Below are 20,758 nucleotides of genomic sequence, written 5' to 3'. Positions count from 1 at the left end.
TTTCACTACTATAAATGGTGTAATTTTGTCCATTTATTAACGAAAACATGCTTTTTAAACCCACTTGCGGATTTTGAGATTCTGAGGGTATTTCAAATAAATATAAAATACGACCAGTTTAAGTTGAATATCCCTCCCTCCCCTCTCATAAAAAAACAAACACCCCCTAAAGACAGAGCCTTTCGTTTGTATTGTGTAATGCTAATTTCCGACAGCACCCAAATGTATCATGACTGTACCCATTCGTGACGACAGGGGAAGTGAAAGTATCAGTTAGCACTTGCTCTGAACGGCAGCTAAGTTACATAACTTACACGCAGTGAACAAGGTAATATTTAAGATTTTAAGTTTGACAGTCTTTCCGTCTATTTTCGAGTCGTTTGTCGTGGTCAGGCTCGCGGTCTGTTTGACATACTAGTGGTTATTTAACGTTAAACTGACACCTTCCGTTGTTCGTAGCTTAGCTAATGCTAGCCAGTGCTAATAACTGTTAGCTAACGGTAGTTAACTGTTGAGTGCTGGCTTGGATATGTTTTAAAAGGCATTCTGAGCTTCTCGAGACGTTAAAACCGAAGTTAATGTGATAATACAGAGTTTGTTTTCTCGTATAACCATCTTCCCAATATAATTTTAGGTTAGTTTGGTTTAATTTTGGTTAGTTTCCAGGCATGTTTACGTCTGTAGTTATGACTAATCATATGATGTAATATGACTTGACTGGACAGCAACATGTCAGCTGCTGAGGAGTTGCTATGATTTTCTTCTCATTCATTTTATATAACTATTTCCTATTTCTGGCACATTTTGAGTGGATTTAAGTGTAAGCACTGTTACCTAATTAAAGCTACCCTGTCTGAAAGTGATGTTTACTAGCTCATGTTTGAATGGCAGCACTCACAGTGTACGCTTTTTGCCTTTCCAGAGACAGCATTTTTAAGGATTGCCATATGGATTCCCCTCGGCAATCGAAAAACCTGAGTCGAGAGGCAAAGCGCAGCCAGAATCAGTCGAGCACTCCTCCTCAGAAAGATGCCTATGCCAGGCTCCTCAGCCAGCACAGCAGCAGTAAGTTCAGTCAGTATCTAGAACAATATGCAAGGGACACAGCATTTCAAAGGGAAGCAAATGGGCCGAACATGCTGCTGAAAGCCCAGAGTGACAGGCAGAACATACCACAGAGAAAAAGGGACCAGGTGCCCTATGATTTCTCAGATTCGAGCGATTTCTCCCCATCTTCCATGAAAAGCAGAGAGGAGAGTTCACTGTCTTTATACATGGAGAAAATAAGCACCCGAGGTGCTCAGCAGGACTGTGAAAGGAAGCAGGGTGTGTCTGACAGACAGCGATGGGGACAGAGGAGAGACACAGCCACCAGCCAAGATGGAGACGTCGAATCTGGTGAGGAACTCAGCTCTTTCAAACCCAATGACTCAAAGAAACACCAGAAGCAGCAGAAGAAAAACAAGGACTCTAACAGAGATGTCGCCTCAAAAGAGACTAACTCACTTGTTGGACGCCCCCAGTCCCCGAAGAGAGCCGGCACAAGTGGACAGGAGCAAGAGAAGATGAAGAAGGCGAAGAAGAAAAACCTGCCAAAGTACCCAGAAGAGGAGAGAAGCAGAGAAGGGGCATTAAAATCTGGGGTTGACACTCAGATGTCAAGGCCCAAATCCCCTCATGGTAAAGACAAAACACTGCAGCAGCCCAGAGGTAAATTGACGATTTTGAAATGTAAATTCTCAGCAGATGTACACACATTTTATTTGATGTAATAATATATACATCTGATAGTTTGTGATGGATTAAATCAATGACTTAAATCTTATTCAGCTCCAAGTGCCAATTCTCCTGCTGACAAAAGCAAGATCAAAGGAGGCAGAGGATCAAAGAAACAAGTGTTTGAATCCTACATGACATTTGAAGAGGTATCCCAGGGCCTTAAAAGAGGAGAACTCATTCAGGTACAAACCCAGAGTTTCTGTTCCTGACACTCTGATGAAATCTATATTGAGTATGGATGACATTACTCAGGGTGGTCAACTGGTGGATTAAATTCTACATTGTCCATACTCTCTCTGCAGGGGCAGTTGCGAATCAACCCAAAGAAATACCATGAAGCTTTCGTCCCATCTCCTGTAAGTTCAACCCAGATTGAATATGACAGTTGATGTTTTGCTGCCTCAACAACTTGTTTAAAGGGCGGCTCCATCATAGATATTTTTTAAAGGCTTCCCAGTAGTCTTACTGATGTATTGGTACCTTGGTCAAAATATGTGTGTTTAGAGTCAAAATGATATTTTCCCATGCTGCTCTAGAAACTCTTTATGACATGACTCAATGCAGGTTTCTGAACGATGTCGTTGCTACATATAAACCCATGTTCTGCTGTGGACGCCATGTTAGTTCATTTGTCACACAAAAACTCAAATTATATGATCGAGGTGGCAGTAGACCAGCAACTCTCATGTGCGGTGAGGTAAAATTACTGTGTCGGTCAATGGAGTCTGGTGGCTTTGAAGAGGGCAACATAACGGCTTCAGTTCCCTGTCAGAAAGGGCTGTCTGACAGCAAGGTAAAACTGTGAAAATAATAAAGCGCAAACTTACAGTGATAGTGATTGTTTTTTAAGGTTGCGGATAGAGGCAGCAGCAAAATTTATTTTAGCCACCTGAAAAATGACAGAATCATTTTACCCAGCAGAACTCAAGGACCTGCTGGATTACTGCTGCCTCTGATTGGTTTAGTTGGTGTTATTGTGTGACTAACTTTGCATCCACAGCAGTCACAGCATCCCTACTTCTGTCTCCTTCTTCAAACTGGGAGTGTGCCGGGGGAGTGTACTAAAACTTTCCTCACTCTCCATACTTACACACTCAGTGAATGGAGTGTGTTGGGGGTGAGGGAGGGGAGTGGTATCAGCGCTGTAACCTGCGTCACTGCTGTTTGCTCATGGCTGGGTGCTTTCCATTTGAAAAACACAGATGGACCCACCCTTTGATAAAAGCGCCTGATAGCTAAATTGTTGTCTATAGTATACTGTATGATAAATGTAATTTGGCCTGTGATTTCATTTTATGAGGTAGTACATCATCATTTCTCTTGAAAGGTTTACAAAGATACAAGCAATCTCTTTTTATTTCCACAGGATGACACACGGGATATATTCCTGGATGGGATCGTAGCTCGTAACAGAGCACTGAATGCAGACATAGTGGTGGTGCAGATTCTTCCTCGGGAGCAGTGGAAGGTAGACTACACTTACCCATCTATGAACAGTATGGTTCTGGTTTGTAAGCCCCGTATCTTTAGCTTTACAGAGTTATTATAACGGGCTCTGTTTTAGCTCCACAGGACAGCAAATCAGTGTGTCAGCAGATAAAAATAAATGCATGTGTCTGTTTAGGTTGTGAGGTCAGATACTGACTGTGAGGGCGCCAGTGAGTCGGAGACTCAGAAAGAAAACATGGCACGAACAGCGCAGAAGAAGATGGAGCGCACGCCCAGGCCTGACGTTATTGTGGAGGACCAGTGCAGTGACCAGGATGAACTCGTCCACAAAGTGCAGAATGTCTCCCTCGCTGACACAGGTACTGTGACGGAGGTGTTGCAGCTATTTTATTTGGTAATGGTCAGTAACTACAGAGCTGCAACAATTAACCAATTTGTTGATCAACTAAATATTTATTATTTTGATATTCAAATAATTGCACTAGCAATTTTTTAAGCAAAAAAGACAAACATTTGCTGGGTTCATGCTTCTGTAATATGAGAATTTAATGCTTTTCTTTGCCATACATGTTAATAAACTAAGTAGCTTTAAATCATTGAACTGTTGGTCTAATAAAACTTCCAATTTGAAGACATCACCTTGGGCTCTGGGAAATTACACCACTCACTATTGTCTGACTTTTTTATTGACAAAGCTATTATTTGAGAATATTGTGGGAAGATTAATTGATAATGAAAATAATTGTCAGTTGCAGTTCTAGTAAAGAGTGTGTTTGAATGTTTATTTACTGGTCTGAAGCAGTAACATCCATGTATAAAGATGGATGATGTGTCTCCACTATCTCCAACTTACAAAAATGAAGCCAAAATATCCCTGACACGGGGGCTGCCATCCTGTGCTGGTGGCATCATTTAGAGCTAGAATCTGCACAGTGGTGATCAGGAAGTGGAGCGGCACTCTCGAGTTATCACCCATACACCCACCTGACCCACTTTTTATAGCATCAAATACGTGATTAAAACCAAATTTCCTAGAAAAATGAACTCTTGAACAAATATCAGTGTGGTTAGAACTACCAAAAATGACAGAAGCCATCTTTGGAAAAAAAATTCTTTTCAGTTTGGGCCATGTCCTTCTCTCTAACCTGGAAGGGGTGAGGTTTATGACCTATACTGCAGCCAGCCACCAGGGGGCGTTTCAGATGTCTTGGCTTCACTTTTTGGGAGCTGTCATGTTGTCCATCGTTGGATACTTTCTGATGTGAAGAGAGTGCACAGAAGCAAAAACAAATTAAAGCGATAGGACATTGAATACATCTAACTTTTTCCTTTCGTCTGATGATACAGAGTCTCTGGAAGACCCCTCGACTCCATGGCCCAGTGAGGAAATATTCCAGAAGACAGCTAAGGTGAGTGTCCCACCCTGTCAGTTGTGCTGTATTTCTAACTTATCCCTCCCCTTGTACTTTTTATCAAGAATCTTTTAGGTGAAAATAATTATAAAGAAATGGCCAAGGCATGACGCAAAGGTTTTATGTGTCTTGATGTTATTTGCTCCACTGAAGGCCTAAACCCCCAAAGAAAGTATACTAAGTAGCCACAGAAACTAGCCACAGTAAATACTGTTTGCATAAACGATATCCTAAGATCACAAAAGTTCTTCTTATTCAGCAACATTTTGTCACTTGGTCTCTTTGGCTCTGGATATTAAAATAAAAACACTAAGGCCTTAGATTTCAAAGTCATCACTATGCTTCCCTCATCATTTGTCTGCCAGGTGGTGTACATAGTTGAAAAGAAACACTCCAGAGCTGTGACAGGCTTCCTGAAATTCCTGCCAGATAAGCCTTTTGCCATGTTCTCCCCTGTGGACCACCGTGTGCCACGGATTAACGTCCTCCTCGCTGACTGTCCCGAAGACTTTCGTTCCCGCCCGGGCGACTACGCCAACACCTTGTTCATATGTCGCATCACCAACTGGGCAGCCGACAGCAACTTTGCAGAAGGGTGAGTTTTGTATTCAAAGCTTGATGCAGGGAAACCATTTGAACAGTATAACGACCAACCTGACTCTCCGTCATTATGTTTCCTCCAGTAAACTTGCGAAGACGCTGGGTCAGGCTGGAGAAATCGAGCCGGAGACAGAGGGAATCCTGATAGAGTACGACGTCGACTTCTCTGAGTTCTCAGACGAGGTGGTAGACTGCCTCCCCAAGAACCTGCCCTGGACCATTCCACCTGAGGAGATGAAGAAGAGGAAGGACCTGAGGTAGGACTATGAAGCCCATGAATCCTGATGTGGGAACATGCTACATGAGTCGATCCAGCTTAACACAAAAGGAGAGATATGAGCGCTGTAGACCTAAACTGCATCACAAGACTACTGTATTTATTTTGCAGATTTTGTCATCCAAAGGCAGCAAACAAGTGTCCAGTATTAAGTCTCAATTAAGAATTCATCACTCACTAAGCACTGTTTTCTCATACGTAGGCAGGAGTGTATCTTCACCATCGACCCTGCTACTGCCAGAGACCTGGACGATGCTCTGTCCTGTAAACAACTCCCTGATGGTAAATGACCTGTAGGCTGCATTCACACCAAATCTGGCGTTGCGATCATTTGAATGTGTGTAGCTGAAATAGATTCAACTTTTGGAGAAATGGAACCCGACATCAAGCTGCGGTGTCCAATCACGTAATCGGCAATCAGACCAGAAAGACGCCCACAGTACTATAGTCTCTTTCTAATGTTAAATATTAGTGGGTAAAAGAAATAATGTATGTTTTAACAGCTTGTGTGTCCTATCCTACAAAGGAGAGCACTCGCTGTGTATGTGTGTGCACGCACATGTGTCTTTTGTGCCAGTAAGGATACAACAGTAACGAAAATCAAAAGAATTTTGACACATCTACAACTTGGTCTCCTCCCTCCACTCCACCAGCAATGTTCCATTTAAGTGACACTCCTACACCGCTGCACAACCTTGTGGCTAATTGCTGCAATTCATGATTTGATGTGAATGCAGCCTAACTGCGATGATTGTGAAGATCATGAATTCTAGTTACAGATATAGATTATATTTCTCCTGAGGGATGGGAGGTCATGTAATACACTGTCTTTTAACCACAGGTAACTTTGAGGTGGGAGTCCACATTGCTGATGTGAGTTATTTTGTGGAAGAGGACAACGCTCTGGATGCTGTCACCAGCCAAAGAGCAACTAGTGTGTACATGGTTCAAAAGGTGAGAGCCCCCGGCCTATATCACATTGTGTCATACTTAAAAATATTTGTTGATCTGAGCATATCTTTTTGAAATAATTGTCAGCACTCAGTGTGTTCATGTGTGTTGTCCCTGTCCAGGTGATCCCCATGTTGCCGAGGCTGCTGTGTGAGGAGCTCTGCAGTCTGAATCCTCTCATCGACAGACTGACTTTCTCTGTCATCTGGAAAATCACACCCGAGGGGAAGGTACGGTCATTTAAAATTCATAACGCTGTTACAGCTGCACTCAAACAATAAACGTTAAGTTCACAGGTACAGAGGAGTAAAGGGTCTGATGGCTGGTTGATTGCCCCCATGACTGGGGGTGTTTTTTTGTTTTGTGCTTCATCTTCATGGTTCCACTTGACCTGCTCACCCCCCCCAGATCCTGAGCGAGTGGTTCGGCCGCTCAGTCATCCGTTCCTGCGTGAAGCTGAGTTACGACCACGCTCAGAGCATGATCGAGGCCCCTGAAAAGATGTTCTCCGCTGAGGAGCTGCCACCTACGGACCCCGAGCACCCCATCGATGAGATCCATCAGGCTGTGCTCAACCTGCACTCCATTGCCAAGAACCTCCGGGCTCAACGCTTCTCAGGAGGAGCCCTCAGACTGGACCAGGTGAGTTCTCACCGCCTCATATCAGATCGATTTTTTTTTTATCTGCAGTGGTGGTTGCTTAACAATGAAGACAACATGTGATCATGTGATCTTATGATCCCACGCTACTTCACAACTTCATCAAAATCTATCTTTTGTTATTGTTTGATTGAGAGACTCCCAGTCGCAGAAATTACATAGTGTGTGTTTAAGTGACAGGGTAGGGTAGGGATCCTGGTATCAGCACTCCACTCATGTTTCCTTTTATTTCAAAATAAGAGTTCATCACAGATCGTTTAAGAGTTTACTGGAAGAGATGTAACAGGATTATTTGAGCTGGCTATCATGATAGAATCCAGCAATACTTTTATGATAGAAATGGATGGAAACAAGATGCAGGTTATTGAATTTGTCAGCTTTCTAACATTGTTTCCTGCACGTGCTGTGTGTTTTTTGTTTCAGCTGAAACTGTCTTTCACCCTGGACAAAGACACCATGATGCCTCAAGGCTGCTACGTCTACCAGTACAGAGACAGTAACAAGTGAGTGATAAACCCTCCTCAGATGCATCTGTGTTGTATCCCTTCTGTTCCTCTGCCAAAATGAACATTTACTGGACGTGATGCGTGTGTAACCTTTGGTGCAATATGTTTCTGAGTCAGTCTGGAGTGCATATCAGTCTCCTTCTTTGTTCCACCCTCTGGCCATTTAACTATCATCCAATACTGTGTTCTCTAGGTTGGTGGAGGAGTTCATGTTACTGGCCAACATTGCCACAGCCAACCACATCTACCGCAAATTCCCCGACCTTGCCCTGCTGAGACGCCACCCTCCACCCAAGGCCAAACTGGTGGATGAGCTGCAGGAGCTTTGCGACCAGTTGGGAATTGACATAGATCTCTCCTCTGCAGGAGCGCTGCACGTCAGTACTTAGAATCCAGCAGATGTAGCTTAGTTTGTAATGTCTTGGAGAAAAATTGAAGTCTATTTTCTTCTGAATCAGCAGGGTTATGTTTTCTTAAAGGGATCAAATTCAAAATTACAGCATTACAAATATTTCATTTCTATGAGGATTTGTTGCTTTATGTGTGTAGCTCCCTCTCTCAGGGGTATCATTATGTGATTGATGAAGCTTTTGAGCATGAATAACTCAGTATTAATAATTCAAACTTCTTTTCTTCTGTTCCATACATGCAGAAGAGTCTCAATACTACTCTGGGTGATGATGAGTACACCACTGCCAGAAAAGAAGTCCTCACCCACATGTGCTCCAGACCCATGCAGGTTAGAGCTCAGCGACCACTGCTGAAGGGCACCACACTTTCTTTTTTGTTTTCTTGAACTTTTACCCACTGGTGCAGCATCCATTCAAAACAAGTCTGTTCAGAACAGGCTGATTACTCGGCCTGTGGTGTTGCAGCTTGCAGCATTCTCGAGAACCGCTCATACAAAGAAAAGTTATGAGTGCTACTTCTACCACTGCCCACACCCAACATTCCCAGTTAGAGAAAGGGTAAAGCAAGTCACTAAATCCACCCCTAAAAAAACAGTCTCACAATCAGAAACCCCGGTGAAATATACTTAGAGAAAGTATTACAGATAGGTTCATTACTCACTTGCTTTGACAGAACCATCCCTGTTATAAAGTAGAGCATGGATTTAATTAGTGGAGGTATTTTCCCAGTGGTAATGTCATTAGTGTTAAAGGTTCGTGTGGCAAACTTGCACAGTTTTAATTGCAGTGGCAACGTGCCGTTGCTCCTGTAGGCCAGGGATATTTAATTTGCTTTGCCTAGGGGCCGCTTCTGCAAAATAACAGGAGGCCAAGGGCCAGTTTCTAGGATTATTAGGACAGTCAGAACTGAAACCTTGCTGGGGGGGGGGGGGTCCAGGGGATCCTCCTCTTGCACTGTTTTTTTTTTTATAAACAAGCTCTATTTCGATGTTTTTTATGCACTCTGGCACCTTATTTACAGAAAAAGTACAAACAAAATCAGCAGTAAATCAGTTTATTTTCGTTGTGAATGAGAAAATGGTCAAATTTAAGAGGGCATGATGGGGCTGGCAACGATTATCATTTGATAACTGCTAAAATAATTCACGAGAACAATATTATCGCAACATTTGTAGAAAATTAAAAAACAAATAAATAAATAAAATGCTATCAGTCAGACTTATCTTTAACTTTGTTTATTGTATTTTTTTTATTTTTTTATTTATTTATTTATTTTTTTGCAAATTAATTACACTCAGAATACGAGTGTAGGGAGGTGGAGAGCATCGAGCACAAAGAGCGGATAGTGAAAAGGCAACCAGATTGTGTTTGCGGGAGGCAAAGCCAGAATGGGAACAGAAATAATTTAAGAGGCTCTGGATTATTTACACAACATTATCATATGTGTATTAATAACGTGATATCTATAATTCATTTTTAGATATCACAGTTATCATCAATACCAGTATATCATGTCGGTTCTTGAGATATGCGAAGAACACACAGAGACTCTTTGCTGTACAGTTAGATTTATCGAGCTTGTTTGGAATACACTTGCTATGTAAATTTAAGATAGACAGATCTTCGAAATGAGGTAAATGTAAATGAGAGTCTGGAGGGTCTGATAGAAAGTGAGTCCATTGCTTCAATAAAAAGAGAATTAAAAAAGAAATATATGTTACCATAAAATAAATCATGTCATCCTAACATATTACAGCAGCATTTTGTTTGTGAGATTGAAACTGATGATGCACAATATTAACAAGAAACATTTTCACTCATATTTTTGTGTGTTTGTGTATTAAATGTGGTTTACTGTTGTTTCCCAGATGGCGATATACTTCTGCACCGGTGTACTTAAGGATGAGCACGCCTTTAAGCACTATGCCCTCAACGTTCCTCTCTACACTCACTTCACATCTCCCATCAGACGCTACGCCGACATCATTGTCCACCGGCTGCTGGCGTCTTCACTGAGTGCGTACCTTTTCTACCATCACACACAAAAACAAACACACAGAATGCCCTGTTTGTCTCAAACAGTGTTGCGGTTGTACTGCAGGATGTGTGGTTGATGATGTATAAGAGAACAAAGCAGCCTCAGATCTCAGTTGATGCTTTGTTTGTGCCCTTCGTGCTTCTATTCTCTTTAATGTTTTTTTTTTTGTCATGCTCATCGTGTGTGTCTGTCCACTGAATGTTTGCATGCAGAGTGTGGGCCTCATTTGGGGCTGTCAACAGACGAAGTTGAAAAACAGGCAAAACACTGTAATGAGAAGAAGACGGTGTCCAAGAGAGTCCAAGAGCTGAGCTCTGAGCTCTTCTTTGGAGTCTTTGTAAAGGTGGGTAAACAAATTGCAAAAAATTCTTGATCAACAATAACATAAATTAATTCTTTATGAAATGGAGTTTTACATACTCCCTTTTCAGATGCAGAGGCACGGCAGTAGTAAGCAAATTCACATTTTCACAGCTTTTATTTTACAGCCCTAAACACAAAACTCAATCTAAATGCATTTTCACAATATCGATCCTTACATTTTATATTACTCTGTAGTTATCGTAATATGTCAGGGGCTCTGACCTTGGGTGAACATTAAGTTGGAGCTTATTTTTTTTCCTTCTTAAAGAAGAAGTGCTCAGCAACTCAACTGAAAGCCTAAAATGTAAAATAATGTAAAATAAGCCAGGGTTTAAACCAGATCCTTAAAGGGAAACTCTGGTACTTTTCAACATGAAGCCTATTTCCCCCTGTTTCTGTGTCTAAGGGACTTGTGGGAATGACAATGATTGAAATTGGTCCAGTATTGAGAGAGATTGCTGCAGTCAGCAGCCACAAAACAGGCCGCAGTATACCCACTCGGAGCAGGTGTGCCCCTTCAGTTTATGTCCACAAAAAGAGGCTGAGATTGTTATTGTGAGCGTCTTCTAACATCATGGAAACAACCTTCCAGAGAAATTAAACTAAACTTTTTCTGTACCTTTTGTTTGTTCAGTAATAGTTTATTGTGTTGGCAGATCTCGATGATGTGAAAGGAGACCTCTCCTTTAGCGAGACTTGGACACAAAACAGAATGGAACAAGTGAAATGTAATACAAAAACATTTCATTTCTCTATGGGGTCTTTTGTAATGTTGTAAAACCTTTGTGATAATGATCTGAGCCTGTCAGTGGCAAAAACAAGCAGTTTTAATGGACGTAAATTGACACGGTGCACACCTGCCCAAAGTGTTTGCCACTGTTTCAATACTGGAACAATTAAAAAAAATTGTTGTTTCCACGAGTCTGACACAAAAACAACAGAAAATGGGTTCCAGGTTTAAAATACTCAAGTTCTTTTAATGTTAGTTAAAACCACACTCAGTCAGTCAGTAAACTGAAGTGTTGTTTTGTTTTTTGTTTTTTTTTTTTGGGTTGTGCTTCACAGGAATGTGGCCCTCTGGACTCTGAGGCCATGGTGATGGGGGTGCTGGATCAGTCCTTTGATGTGCTGGTTCTCCGCTACGGAGTGCAGAAACGCATCTATTGCAAGGTCAGCTCAATACACTCCACTCACAGAGAAGAGTTTGAGGGCACATCCACACTAATAAGTTTTCATTTTAAAACTGCGTTCTAAAATGAAAACAGCCTCTGTACACACGACAGGTTTAAGCCAGTCTCAGAAATAATCTCTGCAGCTATTAACACACCTAAGGGTGCATATCACATGACCATTCACGTACACTGGGCCTACGTGCGTCGGTGTAAACGAGAAGCAGATTGTTGCGTAGTTGCATAACATACTGCAGACAAAGAACAGCAAGTGAGAACAGAGATGTCTTTGTTTGGAATACTGAATGTAACACTGGTATAGAGAATGTGAAGGTCATGCCGTGTGGGGCGGAACACGCTCTGTTATCTCTCTTACCAAAGTGTATGCACTAAGTCCATAAATGAGATAGTTTACACCTTAATCTGTGTTGTTTATAGTGGTCACTTTGTCCAAATACCATTGCTTGACAGCTGTAGCCAGCACAGGTAATGCAGTGCAATCCGTATAAGAAGGCTAACCGGCTAATTTTAGCAAGATGTGACGTCAATTTCACGTTCCCTAAAAGGCAGTCAGGGTGGTAAAAAAATATAGTTTGAGACTCACTGACAGGGTAAATATGGCAACATATCAGAACAGAACAAGGAGGTTTATTCATTGCTGGAGGAAGCCATGGCGATGGAAAAGGAGTACCCACACAAGAAGAGTGAAATCACACAAGGTATGTAGACCTAGCTGATTTTTTGGTGTCTACATCATCGTTTTCAAAAGTCTCTTGTTTCCACCTGTCCAGACTAAAACACTATTGTAGATTTTTCAAACTTGAAGGGGTCAGCAGAGTTCTCAAAGCTTAGTTTTAGGTTTTCGAAAAACGCTGGATCAGTGTTGACGTTTGGCGTAAATGTAGGAGAAGTTAAGCATTTTAAAAGGAAAACGTATTATTGTGGATGGGGTTTGTGCATGCTAGCGTGTTTAGTTTTTCAGCTGCAATAAACTCAATTTAAAGAGAGCAATTTTAGTTTCAACTTCATCTAAACATTTGTTCAGTCATTTGTAGTATAATTATTTCATTTAGTGTTTTTAGATGTTGCCTTTTAGTCTAATCATTTTGCAGTTTCATTATGCAGTTGACGTAATTACAGATACCATTTTGACTGTGTCGTCACTTTGTAATTCACTTGATACAAGCACACTGTTGTTAAACTAAAAGAGCTCGTTCAGGAGCAAGAAACAAGACTGCCAAACGAGTCCCAGTCACAGTGGTAGGTCAAGTAACAATTTGTTTCCACCTTCAGTCTACTGTGGGCCTGGACTCATTCCACCATCGTAAGGTGGGGAAGAAATCAGAGCTGACTCTCATCTGGACAGCAGAGAACCAAGAAAAAGCTCCGGTAGAGCAGGTGAGAACTGCAGATACTGAAAATGCTTTTGGCCATGGTATAAAGCCTGTCAACAGGAAAATATAAATATTATTCAGTAATAAGAGAGTTTTTTTTATGATAGTTAAGAGACACAGACGCACAATAATTTTGCTCTCAGGTATTATGGTCTTTATGCAGCCCTCTACAAGGATTTTTTTACTTTAAATTTAAATTTTCAGCATAAATATTAAAAACAGGAGAAAACAAGATTATTAACTTGTTCCCTGAAAGGTTGGAGCAGCTAGCAGGGGTTAGGATAGTTAGAAGATATCTTAAACCAAGCAACTTGACAGATTGTTAATTTCACCTTTTTTTTTCTTTTCACAGGTAATTTCCATCTTCACGTTAGTGGAGGTTCAGCTCAAAGCGGACGGAGCACCCATGAAATACAGTGCAGTGCTCAAGAGGCCCGAGGAGAGTGAATAATGAACACTTAAACGTGCCATAGAGCACACAGACATGTGTATGAAACTTTGGAATTGCACATTTTCTTTTGTTGATTGGTAGAAATGCAATTTAGAAGCAGTGTTACTGTGATAAGCAGGGGAGTTACTCATCAGGTCAGGGTCACATTTCAATGTGAATCCCAAATATTTCAGTTTCATTCTCAACTTAAAGGCCCATTCCAGTGTTTTTCATGTTAGCCCACTCACCCACACATGTACATGACTGCTGCCCATTTTCCAAGGTATATTATAATGTTTAATATTTTTTAATATGCTGAGAAAAGGACTTTTCTTCCAGCATTTCTGTGGTTTCCATTCATCTCTGTAATATGTGGAAATTCACATTTATAGACCTGCCTGACGGGCAAGTTTACTTTCTTTCCACAGAAATTAATAGAAACTAGAAGGGCGCTTAGAGTGCACAGACTTGCACAAAGGCCAAATTTCCCTATCTCTTAATGTTAAAGGGAATGTTTGGATTTTTTTGAAGTGAGGCTGTATGTAAGGTTAGCAGCAAAACATATTCTAGTCACTTAAAAAATATATATATCAGTCTAAGTGGAGGCTGCATTGAGAATATTTTCACCATTATACCATGCTGTCAGATAGCCTGTCCTTTGGCACTACATTTTCTCAACCGTAGACCTTCCATATTCCTACACATAAGCGCAGCCATGCCGCTCACTGCCGCAGGTCAGCTGTCGGGGTCAGAAAGTGCTGTCGCGTGATCCGACTGAAACAAAACTTCACTTTTTAAAAAAGATTTAAAACATGGTTTTCCGCACTGTTCAAACAAAGAAATGAAAACAGCTGTGCCTAGTTACACTGAATATAGACATCAATACTCCACCTACAAGACTGAGACAACTCAGTGTTTGCATTGAAAGTTTCTCTGGAGGATTATGTAAAACCACCGCCAAATAAGCAAGAGAGATGCTCGCTGAAGAGCACTGCTGTACCCAACCATCAGGTGAAATATGCTTAATATCCACAGATAAATAAAACGACTTGCTAGACAACTAGTGAGGTGTGAAGCGCTGGCATCTTCTGATTCGGACTGATCCTGAAGTTGTGTTGTAACCAAGTTCGACTCATGGCAGCAGTAGCTCTCTGGGTCGGTGATCAGGGGTTCACAGAAGTTCACAGTTAGCGTGTGCTCTTCCTTGGCCAGTTTCCACAAAAGTTTCCGGTCTCCTGTAGACTCCACAGTGAATGGCATTTTGTTGTCACTGTCAGCATTACCCATTATTTACATTTTCTTGTGTTTGTTGCCTCTTCAATAAACCGTTGAAAGTCTGACCCAAACAGCTGACGTGCGACATAATACAGTGCATGGCACAATTGTGCAAATGTGTAGAAATATGTAAGTTCTACGTTTGAGAATATACAGTGGCAAAGGACAGGGCTGTCTGATGGTAAAGTAAAGTGGTGAAATTATTCTGAATATAGCGTCCACTTACTCTGACGTTTGACTTTTTTTTTTTTTTTTTTTTTTTTTTAAAGTAGGCCTTTTTCAAAGTTCTGCTGCTGCCCCCATCCACAGCAGTACATTGCTGAGCTTCTGTGGTGGTACTCCTGTCTGCTTCTCCAAACAGGGAGTGTGTGAATACACTGCCTTTGGATAAGTAAATCATACAACCCCACTTTCAAAAAATCTGAACTATCCCTTTAAGGAAAGTGCTTCGGATCCATTTTGAAATTAAACAGGTTCTTCCGACACCCTTTCACTAAGCTTCATGAAAGTTGGGACGGTATTTTTTCTGTTATCCTCTGTTATCCAAACCTTGGCATAGGTAATAATGGCCGTCATCAAAAGTAGAAGAAATTTTAAAAAAAATCTAATATGGTATGCTCTGGAAAATGGTTAAATGTGTGACATGTATGATTTGTAGTGAGTGGTTTAAAACATGTAAACCCTGATGCTTTAGTTTAAGCTTCAATGATCTCACTAATGGGGACAGTATTTAATGTAAACAGTGAATGGATTTCAAATTGAATTGTGACACTGGTCTGACAGTGACAAAACCAAGGCAGCAGTTATATTTTGCTGTTGATTTATTGGCCTTTATGAGGACAGTTTCGATGTGATATAACTGTTGTGCACAGTCTGATATGTGAAAGCTGATTATCCTTTTAATATCAATGACCGCTTTCTCGATTCTAGATTGAGGATATTTGTGTTTGTAAAGCAATATAGAATAACACACTACTGAAGTTTACTAGTTGGGCTGGCTGTGGTGGCTGTAATAGAACGTGTGGCCTCAGTGAAGCTACTTGGATCGGACAGTAAAAATGTAGCAGTAATAGTACGATAAAAACTTCAATTATATTAGATTCATAAAACAGGTTTATTAGTGTTTCATAGGAACAACATAACAGCTACCACAGGACACCCTGGTGTTTTTACATTGTCGTATGTATTTATAGTGTTTTATACAGGAAGAGTTTTCAGACTCCTCTGGGTCATGAAGTACAGCTCATAGGGCGTTTCATTTGATTTAATTTCCTAAAGCAGGGTCTCGTAGATCTAACATATTGTTCTAATCCAAACTGAGGCACATTTTCTGTATTTACTGACGGGCCAAAGCTTAATAACTTCTCATCTCTCTGTTGTTTTTAATACAAAACATGGGAATGACTTGAATGTGAATTGCTGCTGAAAGAGGTTGGTGGCCTTGAGATCTTAATGAATTTTATGTTGGCTCTTGTGCTTTGGAGTGCTTCCAACTGTTTGTGTTATTTTTTTATGCTCAGACTTGATTTGTGCAGCCCAAATACTTTATGGACCTCATTAATATCAACTGTGAATTTCAGCCTTAATTTAATCAAGCGAAGATAAAAGAAAATTTTAGTGGAGCTGCACATTTTAAAATGATTGTGGGCCTCTATTTTTGTTTTAACCGAGGTCTAGTCCACACGTACACGGGTATTTTGTGAAACCTGGCTTTCTATATGCGTTTTGGCCTTTTGTCCACATGGAAACATCAATTTTGGTCGCTGAAAACAGACCTTTTGTAAAGGCCCAGGTGCACTAAACTGACATTTAAAGAAAAGATGACTCCTGCACTCACTTTTACTCTGCTTTATTTATTCGTCAACGTTTCGGTCAAGCATGGTCCTGATGAAGGTCCATGCTTGACCGAAACGTTGAAGAAGGACATGATGAAGGTCCATGCTTGACCGAAACGTTGACAAATAAATAAAGCAGAGTAAAAGTGAGTGCAGGAGTCATCTTTTCTTTAAAAGCACAAGTCCAAGGGGATCAACTCCTAGCACCACAAAAAAAAAACAGTGAGAATGTGCATGTTAATTGAACTTTGAGCACTAAACTGACATCACAGAACTAGTAGCGAGGAAGGTTGACTATTGGGTCGCCTCACGTCGCCAAATAGTTGCCCTTTAATGCACAACAACGACTATAGCCAACGCCCAACTTGCACGTAAGTTCTGGGCTTGTGTGACAGGAAATAACTCTCCATGCCAGCAGGTGGCTGCAGTCTGTATTCCTCTTTTAAAAAGGGAAATGGAAAGAACAGCATGACAAGATGCTAGTTAGCCAGTTAGCACATTAAAAACGCAACCCGATGTTGAAAGAACAAATGATATTTTGCATGCGCTAGCCAAGAAGAACACAAACACTTACTGTTTCTGCTAAACAGCTCAATAACTAATATAAAGTTTGTTTAGATCCTACGCCCTCTTGTCTTTAGCTTATTGTTTACTTTCCTCACTTTCGTTTCTCTTCTCGTGCAGTGAAGTAAACTGCCAATCAGAGTGATTTCTCTCAGAGACAGGCTTCACCACTTTCAACTCTGATTCAACATACTGAATTGGCCAGAAAATAGCCAGCAAGGGCTGACTAGTGCCAACAGTGTGGGACGTACTGAAAAAATTAGGCCGACAGACGCTCACTAACGGCATAACATTGGCTGACAGCCGATTGTCGGCTTGACGTGCCGGGCCCAAAAACTCCTTTGAGGGAAAGTTGATTAGAAACTCTTTTTTTCAGTGTTGACATATAGATTGGCCAACATGGATTTAAGTTTAGGGTTATATCGCTGCCTACTGGTTTGGCTGGTATGCTCTTGACAGTATTTCAGTCGTGTTTTTTTGTTTTCATTTGAAAAGAGATTTTTTTTAAAAACAGTGCTTGGACTGGATTTGTCTTTTAGAACGGAGAAGGAAGAAACCTGTTTTTTTTTAAAAATACTCGTGTACCTGACTGGACTCGGCCTCAGTCAATGTGCCTCTCTTTAGTTCTCAGTGCCATTTGGTATAATACAAATCAGCTGCTACATCTGCACATTTTATTTTTGGATTTCAAATCTCATTTGTTTGACAAATTGTTTTTAGTCTTGCGTCAGATTTTTGGAAAGACCATAGGACTATGTTTTTAAGTTATTTTGTTTTACATGGACTGACAGTTTGTGCTCTAAGTGTATTTTAAACCAGCAATTGAAATGCTAGTACAAAACAACTGTACTGACTTAGTAGGACATGTTTCTGTGATTAGGATTGAAAATAATAATAAGTGCAATTTCTGTCTTTTGCAAAGTTGTTGTGAGATGTAACTTTGTAACTCTGGTCAGTATCCAAAGTGCATTTGTACTCTGCTTAACCACCATACAGAGCAATAGATAGTTGTCTTTGTCTCTAGGAAAATAAATACATACACCGACGACTCAAACTCTTTCTTTCCTGCATACTGTTTTAAACATATTTTGGTTGTGATGGTAGAGTCACTGAAGACGGGGAGTAAGCAAATTCTGTTTAAATTAGAGTGATCTGTGCTGCCAGTGACACAATGATGACCCTAATTAATGACAGTGTGGCACTGCCCTTGTCTGTTTAGTTTATATTGCCAGTAAACACAGATAGTCTCTGTGTTCTTTATTGCCAGGGAGTGTTTGTTATTAATCCACCATAAACCCACTGTGCCAATATAAAGCAGATAATGAGGAAGAGAGTTTGTGTCACAGTTGATGACAGTGGCTTTATAAACTACACCCAATGATAGTGTTACTAGATAAAATAAACGCTTTGATTCCCCTCTTTTTTATAGAAATGATTTTATGACCAGTTGACTTTTCAGTGTGCTGCATCCTCATGAAATTTCAGGTCTGCTTAAAGCTGCTATAATCTACTTATTTATACAATGGATCACATGGCTTCTTGTATATGAAAGAGTCATTTGTGGTGAGGAACACACAGAGAAGACTGATTGATCCCTGAACTCTAGCTTTGTAGCATCTTTCTTTGTATTGGTCATATAGCCCACAACTTAACTTTTTTGGTTTACTGTTGCCGCTCTCAAAAAAGCACGCTACCCCCTAATGGCTAAAAAGAATCAGCTAATGCTATTTCAGATTGGTAGAATTTTAGCCGTCATTGGCTACTAGTCATCCTCAAGAACAGCGCTGGGCTTTAAAGCCAATTTTACATAGGTGCCAAAACGTGTAACTACAACTTCTGTATTTGTCATGTAATGCCTTTCAGCCCAAAAAGACCTTGTCCCATAGACTTCCATTTTAAGAGACAGTTATAAATCAGTGGATATATTATTTTGAGCATGACAGCTCCAGCGAAATGATTTGTTTCACTATCAGGATTCACTTCATTTGGTCTGATAACATTAAGAAAGTCTACAAGAGCCACAAGATGAAATCATTTTATCTCTAGTTAACGGAGGGCTAAACCAGAAGTTAGCCGCTTAGCTAGTTAAAGTCTATACTGCACCTGCTCCATGGGCCTCACTCAGAAGACCCGGTAATTCTATATCCATGAAGTCAAACTTTTTGACTCCATGCACCACTGAGCAACTTTCATAGGAACGAAACCCCACTTCCAACACTGTATCCAGTGCTCTTTATACATCCATAGATCAAACAAACACAGGACTTTGACCCAGCAGACCACTGTTTGTGTCCCATGTGAATCCAAAAGCCAATGTTGAGTTATTTGAACTTACACTTAACCTATATTTATTTAACATCACATTACATACTTATCACGATGTCATTACATAATGTCACATCATCACATTACGTTAAACCACAACGTGGCGACGTTACATACGTGCAATATAGTGCATTACCTAGAAGTCAAGCATTTTTGGCTACATGCGTCACTAAACAACTTTAATTGGTATGAATGGGGCCTTGGCTCCAATGCTGTATCCAGTTCTCTTGATACATCCATGGTCATAGCAGAACACTTGTGGGTGATGGATCAAACCATGGTTCTTTTTTATTGATTAAAATACAACTTTTCATTTGTAACCAGTAGAAAATGTTTGTTTTTCTTTCATGTGTTGCATACAGTAGTTTCACTTAAATAATAGAGCTGCAACAATCAACAGATAAATCGATAGTCGATTTACAGAAAATTAATTGGCAAGTATTTTAATAATAATTATTTTGGTACATTTTTTAAGCAAGAAAGCCAAACATTTGGTGGTTTCATGCTTCTTGAATGTGAGAATTTGATGCTTTTCTTTGAAAAACTGAAAAGCTTTGGATTTTGGATTCAATTAAAAAAATATAATGGGCCAATAAAGCAACGATGAAAATAATTTTTACTCATTTTTACTTACTACTCTTTAAGATAAAAATCCCCTTCTGATATCTTAAAGATGCTATAACTATGTTTCCATGACGCCATGAGGAATATAATCAGAGATCAGGCTGATGAGTGGAGACAGGAAGTTAATCTTTGCATCATAAAGTTGAGTATTAAGAACACTATACCATCACCACATTAAGTCACTGCAAGCAGCAGTGAGCTGACTTACCTTTGGAACAGTAGCATTTACAGTGCAATTACAGTAAAGTGTTATTGATGAGTTTTATTTTCCTCTCTGAGAATTTCCTTATCAGAGCTGAGCACACTGACGCCAGCGAATAACCCTTTCTGACTCCCATCTCAGCCGAGTGAGCTGTTTTGACTCTAAACCCACACAACCTTATGGCTTTAATTTTACAGTGGTGCAGATAACTCACGTTTGCCTATTAGAGGGAGGTTTCTCTGAAGGTTTGAAGTCCAGCTTCTAGCCCCACGTAGTAGATAACTGCCTGGGAAATTTGCAGTTTATAGAATTTCATTACTCACAGTGGAGGACCCGACTTCTCCACAACCAATACACTTCTCCCTACAGTGTATTACGCAGAATGTGACTGTCGATAGCCATCACACAGATAATTAAAGCTGGTCCTCTGTCAATGTGAAAGTTAGGTAATTTAATCTCATAGTTGCATCTTTATGACAGTCTCTGAGATGCCTC

At 40.5% G+C, this 20,758-nt stretch overlaps 1 protein-coding gene across 3 annotated transcripts; it reads left to right on the top strand.

Moving 5' to 3' along the window:
• Positions 1-246: 246 nt before the first annotated feature.
• Positions 247-17,681, top strand: dis3l2 (DIS3 like 3'-5' exoribonuclease 2). 3 transcript variants are annotated; one of them, XR_007450995.1, is made up of 22 exons: positions 247-328; positions 923-1,710; positions 1,831-1,961; positions 2,082-2,135; positions 3,146-3,247; positions 3,404-3,587; positions 4,576-4,637; positions 5,006-5,235; positions 5,324-5,497; positions 5,720-5,799; positions 6,359-6,471; positions 6,591-6,698; positions 6,877-7,110; positions 7,552-7,631; positions 7,828-8,011; positions 8,287-8,373; positions 9,913-10,060; positions 10,295-10,425; positions 11,511-11,615; positions 12,908-13,012; positions 13,361-16,505; positions 16,705-17,681. XR_007450995.1 is itself a non-coding variant. In XM_049597259.1 (21 exons), exons 2-21 carry the CDS (start codon positions 948-950, stop codon positions 13,457-13,459), a joined length of 3,174 nt encoding a protein of 1,057 aa, XP_049453216.1. In that variant the 5' UTR covers positions 247-328; positions 923-947; the 3' UTR covers positions 13,460-17,681. The 3 variants fall into 3 exon arrangements, 1 of the variants encoding a protein (XP_049453216.1); XM_049597259.1 differs by having other exon boundaries at positions 13,361-17,681; XR_007450996.1 differs by lacking the exons at positions 13,361-16,505; positions 16,705-17,681 and having other exon boundaries at positions 11,511-12,333; positions 12,908-12,988.
• The last annotated feature ends 3,077 nt before the right edge of the window (positions 17,682-20,758 follow it).

This window comes from Epinephelus fuscoguttatus, linkage group LG15 (genome assembly GCF_011397635.1).
Source record: "Epinephelus fuscoguttatus linkage group LG15, E.fuscoguttatus.final_Chr_v1".
Taxonomy (NCBI): Eukaryota; Metazoa; Chordata; class Actinopteri; order Perciformes; family Serranidae; genus Epinephelus; species Epinephelus fuscoguttatus.
The sequence above is the reverse complement of the archived record's forward strand: the minus strand, read 5'-3'. Positions and strand labels throughout refer to the sequence as shown.